Source organism: Phymastichus coffea, unplaced genomic scaffold (genome assembly GCF_024137745.1).
Source record: "Phymastichus coffea isolate CEN01 unplaced genomic scaffold, Cenicafe_Pcof_1.1 PCOF00027, whole genome shotgun sequence".
Taxonomy (NCBI): Eukaryota; Metazoa; Arthropoda; class Insecta; order Hymenoptera; family Eulophidae; genus Phymastichus; species Phymastichus coffea.
Window position 1 is genome coordinate 3,943,952 of NW_026706838.1, and position 9,535 is coordinate 3,953,486.

The 9,535-nt window shown below is 31.6% G+C and overlaps 1 protein-coding gene across 5 annotated transcripts; it reads left to right on the forward strand.

Moving 5' to 3' along the window:
- The first annotated feature begins 954 nt into the window (after positions 1 to 954).
- On the forward strand, positions 955 to 3,048 carry LOC131675603 (phosphoglucomutase-1-like). 5 transcript variants are annotated; one of them, XM_058954638.1, is made up of 6 exons: positions 955 to 1,247; positions 1,335 to 1,374; positions 1,505 to 1,764; positions 1,867 to 2,031; positions 2,095 to 2,238; positions 2,314 to 3,048. In XM_058954638.1, exons 3-6 carry the CDS (start codon positions 1,759 to 1,761, stop codon positions 2,320 to 2,322), a joined length of 324 nt encoding a protein of 107 aa, XP_058810621.1. In that variant the 5' UTR covers positions 955 to 1,247; positions 1,335 to 1,374; positions 1,505 to 1,758; the 3' UTR covers positions 2,323 to 3,048. The 5 variants fall into 5 exon arrangements, 4 of the variants coding, with proteins under 4 accessions (XP_058810621.1, XP_058810618.1, XP_058810619.1 ...); XM_058954635.1 differs by having other exon boundaries at positions 2,095 to 3,047; XM_058954636.1 differs by having other exon boundaries at positions 955 to 1,114; positions 2,095 to 3,047.
- The last annotated feature ends 6,487 nt before the right edge of the window (positions 3,049 to 9,535 follow it).

Consider the following 9,535-nt stretch of genomic DNA (forward strand, 5'->3'; position numbering starts at 1 on the left):
AACTGCTAATTTATTAAAATTTTGTATTGCTTCCTTCGGATTATCTTTAAATTCTAAAATATCTGAAACTAAAACCGTGCTCCGCACAGTATCTTCATGATATTTTATTTTTGCGTAATAATCCTCTTGAAATTTGTTTGCCATCACTGCAGTTTTACAAATCTACTTGACAAATTTTGAAGAACAATGGATTTTGAATGCCTTGATTATTTTGAATTAGTATGAAAAAACTATAAATGTCAAAAGCATGAGCTGTAAGTACAATGACCGATAAATTGACGGTAAAATTCGTCAGTCACCGTCAAGGGAGTAGTAAGTATGCAACAATTTTTTGTAAATCACATATAGCTTACCAATATAGAGATGAACAATAAAGATTGTCCACCTAATTTAGCAAAGCAATGTAGGAACAATAATTTGCCGTAAACTTTTTTAGTAATTTTCTCAAATTTTTTATTTATGAGTACTAACATCTGATACCTCGACTCTACCGGCTAATACCTAACATCCAGTGCTGGGCATCGATGGTACCCCCCTTACCCCAGCCTGCAAATTTAACTTATAGCAAAAAAAAAATACCAATGGGAAGGTATGTAACTGCACCCTCCAAATACGCTAAAACATCAAACTGCACCCTTCTACATTCATTAATAAAAATTAAAAACCAATGCTGATATTTTCATATTTTCAAACAGCGATAACTCCAAAAATACTCAATATTTCTGAATAAAAATTTTATAAAAAAACTGCACCCGGACCGATTCTAATTGCACCCTACTTAATTTGTCGAAATTATCACGATTAGTTAAAAAATTGGTAAAAAAACAGCTTCCCCATTTGAAGTGTGCACAGGCTGCTCAATGAGCATGCACGGATGCCATCTCGTCATCTAGTAAAGTCCAAAGATAAAAGAATTAATTCGAAATTGCATCTAGTGTTCCAGACTGGGGAACACCTGATCGGACCGATGTTGTTTACATGTGAACTTTAGCCAGCAAAGTGTTGATTCGGAAGCTGCGAGAGGATGAAGAACGAGAGAAGCCGTTGCTGACGGCGTAGGATTAGCTGCTTGCCAAGATTGGCCAAGTAGGAGTGCATATAAAATAATGCCACTGTAATTAGTTTAGATAAACTGAATATTTGCATCACTATTCTCGGAATGTAGAATAAAACATCGCAGAAATAACGATTTTAATGATATAAAGAATTTTTGTCGACCAAGATTTTTATAACAATACTCCAAAATGGTGCTTTTAGTTATTACATTTTACGCTTCAAAATCATATTTTCTGCTTTCATAATTTACCGATTTTATCATAACTTTGTTTTAACAGGTGCTGATTACTGCTTCAGTGTGTACCAAGGGAGGAAAGAGTAAGTAAAAGTATCCAGAAAAAATATTATTGCAAAATAATATGGCTTTAACAAAGCCAAACAATTGTTATAACCTTATTTGGTTAATTTCTTTAACTTTTAATTTGTAATTTTGATATGTGTTATTTAGGTTGCAAAATTGATAGTAAGACAAAATGGGATTCTTTCTACACCATCAGTATCTACAATAATTGAATATTGATATTGATAAAATTCAATCTACTAGTGTACAAGTAGATAAAAAATCACTCACTGTAGATATTATTGATTCTGTAGCTGATTATGCCAGTCTAATGAAAGAAATATTTGATTTCGCATCCATAAAAAAATTACTTCAGAGAAGTGCAGAGCATCCTGCTTTTCGAGTTTTTACTAATGCAATGAATGAAGGTAAGTTGTTGAAAATACAAGTATTAAATTTTATTTGAATTTAGAATATTCTCAATTTTGTTTTAGTTACTGGACCTTATGTAAAACAAATATTTGTCATAGTTAGGAGTAAGCGATTCCAGGACAGTCAATTGTGTACCCAAAGATGATTTTGGAGGTTTACATCCAGATCCAAATTTGATTTATGCAGCTGATTTGATAAATGCTGTTAAAAATGGACCTTATGCTTTTGAAGCTGCATTTGATGGTGATCGAGATAGAAATATGGTAATTACAAAATTAATCAATTTTATACATTTGTTTTACATTAATAATTTTGTATTATTTTAGATTATTGGGAAAAAAGCATTTTTTGATCATCCATCAAATTCATTAGCAGTTCTAACAACCAACTTGAAAGTTATTCCATATTTTATCAAGACTAGAATTAAAGGATGTGCAAGATCCATGTCTACTTATGCTGCTATTGATAGGGTAGCTAAAAAAACCAATATTGAAGGTTTTCAGGTACCAACTGGATGGAAGTATTTTGCTAATTAGTTTGTGTAGTTTAGGTAAGCTATCAGAGCAATCAGTTCAGCGTACTTGGCTGCCTTGGATTGTTTGATTAGACGATTGTTTATTGCTGCTAGGATTACATTTCAAGTTTTCGTAACTAACAGTTATTTCATTATTCATTCGTATTCGCCAAGTAATTAGACGTTGAAAATCTTTAAAGCAAGATGATCATTTTTATCTAATAATACAATAATTACATTTTAATTAACGTCGTCGAAACTTTTGTAAATTTATTTTAAGTTCCTCAAATTGGTTCTACTGACTTTTTCACAATACTTTCCAGTTTTAGAGGGAGTATATAATCTCTTTTTATCAGTCTACAGATTAAGGATAGAATGGTATAAAAACGCGTTTTATTTGTATAGGTAAATTAATTTCATTTAGTATATTTATTGTTTTTTAAGCTTAAAGATAATTTTTTTGAGCTGGACTGAATGAAGATTATGAAAAATTGCGATTAAATTCGCATTAACATTTTGAACTTCAGTGAAAAGTGCTGTCGGTAAAAAATATTATTATAGAATAATGAATTAGGAAGCCGTTTTAAGGGTCAACAGCATTTTTCTATGCATAATAAAAAATATTACTTTATTAATTCCAGTGCACTTATTTACGTACGCAAAAGATTTATTAATCGTAATAACTCCAAATCAAGCTTCAGAAGGTTAAAACGTTCATAGACTATTGTATAACTTTGATGTAATCTTGTACAATAAAAAAATGTTTTTTTTCACTCAAAAAATGTTGGTTATTTTGTACACCTCACAACTTTTTACCTCATCAAATAAATAACCCAAATTAATATAATACCACAAAGATGCTGTAAAATCGTATAAATTATCATTTCATATATTTTGTTTTGACTTAGATGAATATTCAATCCACTCAATCTTTATATCTAATACCTAGAATGATTTTTTTGTCATTCACTCTTTTCTCATAGATATAAACTAGGAAGGAAGCATTCAATGGCTCTTCTTTTCTACTTGCACCCTTTATCCTTTTTATTTCCTAATGCATTAATTTACTTAATTTTTAACTTTCTTCAGATTACATTGTTTTTCTTTTAATAACAACAATTAGTTTTTATTTATCAAATCATGTTTTTATTTCAATGAGAAAAAGTTAAACAAATATATTACATGAAAGAGCGATTACAAAATTTTGCCGCCTTGTACAGTATTTCATAAAAATGTTTACTTGCCCCTGAGGAAGCTGGTGTTCTAAAGCGTCTAAAGCGAGACACCTGAGTCCCCACAACTTCATATTTTTGAAATAGGTAATTAAGAATTGATTTCTTGAAGAATCAGAAAAAAAAGAAATATTGTTTAACATGTTAAGCTTTGATTAGTTTATAAAAATATTTTGATTTTATGTACGCTAATATGTGCGCCAAAAGGAATTTTGAAATCGTATCCAAAGCTATTGAGTGAAAGCTATTGAGAACATATATGACAGTAATAACTCCTCTGATTTTTACATTCAAAATAATGATTACTATTCACTTGACTTTGTTCAAAGATTGTCTACTTTATGTGCTGAATTTCCATGTTGGACGAAAGTAATGAATAAACACTTTAACAACTCGGTAGACATGGCTACTTCCGCAAGATCAGAGGCACTTTTTAGTCATTATAAATCTATAAACCCTACTTGCACAAGAGTAGATATAGTATTTGTTAACCATTCTCGACAGATAGAAAGCGATATAATATTAGCACGTGCTTCATTGAACAATCTACAATCTAGTGAAATAGTATCAAAGAAAAAATATATTGAAAATAGCAATGAATTTTTGCTTGCGACAGAAACGTGGAAAAACAAAAATAGCAGACTCGAAATTGAAAAATTTTCAGAGTTCCTTTCAGCGTCTATTCAGAGTGCTGAAAAAAGTATTATAGATACGATTAATGGCAGTAATGATTTACTTTCATGCGATAAAAATAACTTTGATAAGAAAAAAGAAATTCACGAATCACTGAAGATGAATGAATCAAATCTTGACGATGAATTTTTAGCATTTTCAGAGAATATTGTAGGAGCGATGACTTCCACGGCTAATGCACCAAAATCATCCATCAGCAGCCATTCACCTGAAAAGACTAATAATACATTAGATCTCAATTTCAATATCGACCATAGCTATTACAAATTAGACTTAGGTAGAGAATTGTCTGAAAATATTTGACAAAAAGTCAACAAATATATTACATGAAAACAACAAATATATTACATGAAAATTTTGCCGCCTAGTACAGTATTTCATAAAAATGTTTTTTGTAGCTATCGATTTCGAAAAAAATTGAATATGCGCGCCGAAAAGAATTCTGAAATCGTATCCAATAAGAGTAGCGCTACCTTTTATCTGTGAAACAAATTATACTCAAAAACAAAAGACTGATAAATCTCGTTAAATTTAGAATCCGATATACACGATAACAACGAAAGCACAGTTCCCGTTATTATTTCGTTATAATCCCGTTATTTCCCGTTAGTATTAAAAAGTTTTTGAAAATTTTGTAAAAAATGGTTGGGCCTAAGCCATCAGTAACAGCTGAAGATATTATAACAGAAATCATCAAGCATAATATCTTTAATGATTCAACAACTAAACTAAAAAGCAAAAACGATCCAGTGTGGAAACAAATATGTACGGCGTTGAATAACAAAATTAATTCAACAAATTTATATATAAAAGTGTACCAAAATAGGAAACAAATTTTGACTTCTTATTGTGAAGAAAAAAATATATTGCTACCTATATCAGTTGACTATAAAGTTTATAACAAAAGTGAAATTTTACAAAGTGATGCACCTGAGTACCAGGAGAACGAAAAAAAGGAGAAAGGTAAAACATTAAAATTTAATTTCACTTTATCTGCAGAAAAGTGGTATAAAATAAAACCAGTTGAAAAAAAGTATAAAAGTGGGAGGGTCGGTAAATCTTTGCAAGCTGGATGGGCAGATATTTTAGTGAAGGAAATGTGGCACGCAGAAAAATTGCCTTGTGCCTTTAATTTTAAACGTCATAATGTAAATTGCGTCAATGCATTTTTAGAAATAATAGGGTACTGCCAAATTTGTAATGCTGATCTGATTATTTACTGCTATAATGAACCTGTCGATGGAAAAGCTGTTAGTTTCAGTGTGGAAACATTGAATTCTCATGGGATACCCCATGCAAAAAAGAGACGTTTGGCTGGTCCAGAGAGGGAAAAAATAAAAGAACACTTACAATTTAAAAAACCAAGACAATGGAAACGAGAAGAAATCAATAGAGAAATGGAATATGGAGATCCTGAGCCACCATTTCTTTATAGCCAACAAGTGATACAAAAATCTAGGCATGAGGCAAAATATGAAAAGTTAGGGTTAAAACCAGGGGAAAGCTTATTTGAATCACTTCAAAGATTAAAAGATACTTGTGAATTCAATAAATACATTAGAGGGATTGGTTTTGACAAATTTTTCCTTATGTATTGGTCTCCTGAGCAAATAAGTGTCCACAATGACATACAAAAAAAATTAGAAAATCCTATGTCGCTGGATGCTACAGGTTCAGTAGCCTTAAAAATAAGAAGACCAAATGCAGATAGCAGTCACATTTTTTTGAGTGTTTTATCGACACACATAAACAATATTATTGTACCAGTAGCACAAGTACTGTCAGAAGTCAATGATACAAATTTCTTGACATACTGGCTTTTGGAATGGAGAAAAAGTGGTGCTACAATTCCAGTTGGTGGTATTGTAACAGACATGGGAAAAGCCATGCAAAACAGTGTTAGTTTAGGGTTCAATAATATGAAATTTTCAAAGTATAATGATGAATGCCTTACACTATTGTTGAAACAAGAATATAAGGTTGAATTAAATACTCAGTTGCTCACTGATGTGGCACACTTAATCCGTGCTGTAGCAAAATGGCCTTGTTATAGCAACGATCGGCCTAAAATGAAAGAACTATTTGTAAGATGTGTGGGTTTCATGACAACTATAGATAATTTGAAAAACTTTGCAGAGTTTTTAGTGACTCTATTTGTAGTTGCTGGTAGCAAACTAAATAATTATTACTGTCAAAAGTCATATCTCATTAAAATAATTCAAACTTACAAATTTGATGCTAGTGTCATAGAAGAAAAATTAAATTCAGATAAAAAAGTTTCAGATAATTTTGTGGATATGGATTTTGCTGATGATGAAAACAGTACCAAAAGACTAACAAGTTTGTATATCGATAAATTAAGAACGAAAGCTATAGAGAATATATATGACAGTAATAACTCCTCTGATTTTTACATTCAAAATAATGATTACTATTCACTTGACTTTGTTCAAAGATTGTCTACTTTATGTGCTGAATTTCCATGTTGGACGAAAGTAATGAATAAACACTTTAACAACTCGGTAGACGTGGCTACTTCCGCAAGATCAGAGGCACTTTTTAGTCATTATAAATCTATAAACCCTACTTGCACAAGAGTAGATATAGTATTTGTTAACCATTCTCGACAGATAGAAAGCGATATAATATTAGCACGTGCTGCATTGAACAATCTACAACCTAGTGAAATAGTATCAAAGAAAAAATATATTGAAAATAGTAATGAATTCTTGCTTGCAACAGAAACGTGGAAAAACAAAAATAGCAGACTCGAAATTGAAAAATTTTCAGAGTTCCTTTCAGCGTCTATTCAGAGTGCTGAAAAAAGTATTATAGATACGATTAATGGCAGTAATGATTTACTTTCATGCGATAAAAATAACTTTGATAAGAAAAAAGAAATTCACGAATCACTGAAGATGAATGAATCAAACCTTGACGATGAATTTTTAGCATTTTCAGAGAATATTGTAGGAGCGATGACTTCCACGGCTAATGCACCAAAATCATCCATCAGCAGCCATTCACCTGAAAAGACTAATAATACATTAGATCTCAATTTCAATATCGACCATAGCTATTACAAATTAGACTTAGGTAGAGAATTGCCTGAAAATATTTGTCATTCTACCAAAGATGAATTATTCAAAGGTGAGATAGATGATGAATATACTAAAGAAGTATTTTTAGATTTGGAAAATAGTTCTAGTCAAGAAAAAATAACTTTATCTGTAAGTAGCTCAGTAAATGTAAACCAAAATTTAAAGAAACGTGGTAAGTACGTGTCTGCTGAGCCTGGATTGAATCTTCTTCTACAAAAAAGAAATAAGAAAATTATGAGCAGGAAAGTTATTCAAAATGGTGGCAAACTCCTTGAAAAACCTATTCATGGAATAAAATTTAGATTGGAAAATACCTGTGCATTTGATACTATTACTGAATTACTTGCTCACTCTTGTTTTGAATTAAAACGTTTTGAGGAGTATTTGGAAAATAATATGAATAAAACACTAGAATTGCAATACTTATGTTATGCAAGTACTGTCATAAATTATGCTACATCATCATTAAGTAATACATTTTATACCAATAGAGCATACATACTTCATTCATTAAACAGAAGTCTTGATAGTTTCGTAATTGATTGCCAAGACAATATTGGAAATTTATTCTGTAAATTGATGAGAAATTACCCCTCCATTAGAGAACTTTTGACTTGCAAAACCTGTGGACACAAAGAGGAACAAACTAAATGTCAAATACCAATTCCAAACACCAACATAATTATTAAACATAACTACACTACTTTACAACACGAAGTAGAGAAATATTTTGTAGACAGAAATGTATTTTGTAGAAATTGTGAAAGTACTAATGCACGTCTTTCACGTGCATTGGATACGTACTTATGCATAGATGTTGAAGATTCCTACAAACGATCTCAGAATCCAAAAATGAAAGAATTTAATCAGGCCGAGATTTATTCCTCGTTGGATCAAGTTCCCATTGTAGTAACTATCCAGAGTCAAACCTTTTATCTATGTGGAATAGCTAGATATGTTCCTCCGATTGTTGAAAATGGCACAGGACATTATATAGCCTATTGTCGAAAGATGAACGGTACCTGGGAAGAAAAGAATGATCTGGTAGTACATAAAAAATGTATTAGTGATTATCAAACAAAAAATTTAAAAATGAAAATGAGCATTTTAATTTACGTCAAACTTATGTAAAAATGTAATATTATAATTTATAATAATGTTGATAAATAAAAATTATTTCTTTATTTTCTTACGTTTTTTTTTTTCATTTATCAATTTAGTATAATAACCTTAAGTAGTAGTGCAACATGCGACCATTTACCATCAAGTATTCAAATCTTTCAAATTACGTTAATTAGATGTACCTGTAATTTTGAATACCACTGAGTTCTCCCCGTAAAGCAGAAATAAATAAAATTCTATAATCCAAACAGCAGTAAACAATCGTCTAATCAAACTTTCTAAGGCAGCCAAGTACTTTGAATTAATTGCTGTGATAGCTTACCTAAACTAACTGCAGTGACATTTTGTATGCCCTTTCACTTGGCCAAAGTCTTGGCAAGCAGCTACTTTTACGTCGTCAGCAACAGCTTCTCCCGTTCCTCATCCTCCTTCTGATCAGTTTGTTTGACGGCTGCCGGAAGAAGAAAGATGCACGGGCGCCGAATCACCGGCTGGTCCGTATGGACCGGAGCCACTTGTCCGCGCGCTGGCGACCTCTACGTCGAGCCCGCGGGCTGCGACTGCCGCAAGCTCTATCCGAATCCGTTACGTACAAGATTCCACCGACGTTTGAATTCTGATAGGAAATTATTAGAATGTTAAAATATATTAAATAAAATCAAAATGCAAAGTAATATTTGTGTACGTAATAGAAATATAATGCCTTTAAATAAGAAAAAATACACATAGAAAGAAGACTAACTGCATTGGTACGTAAGCTGACTTAGCAGGTTCAGGAATGTAATTTGCATTATCACCAACACTTGGTATTGGAGCAAAGTTACTCCCACTTCCGTAACCTCCACCAAAACCTGGACTTTTAATTCCTGTACTTTTTTTATTAGCTTCTAGTCTTTGCCTAGAACTTTAAAAGTACTTTGGCTTTTTCTCTCATCTTATTCTTAGTCTCTCTTTCTTGTGTAAATCTGACTGCTTGATACACCCTCTCCTCGTGTGAATCCATTTCCACAAATGGATGCCTTCGACAGTGTTTCAGAAGTTTTGATTTGTTCTGCAAGTATCGATAGTGTATATAAGTTCTTATCTGAAGGGGAATCATGTGAAT

Excerpts from the sequence above, each read along its gene's own strand:
- LOC131675603 (XM_058954635.1), top strand. Across the intron at positions 2,032-2,094 it reads GTGATCGAGATAGAAATATG|ATTATTGGGAAAAAAGCATT; the intron begins GTAATTACAAAA and ends GTATTATTTTAG.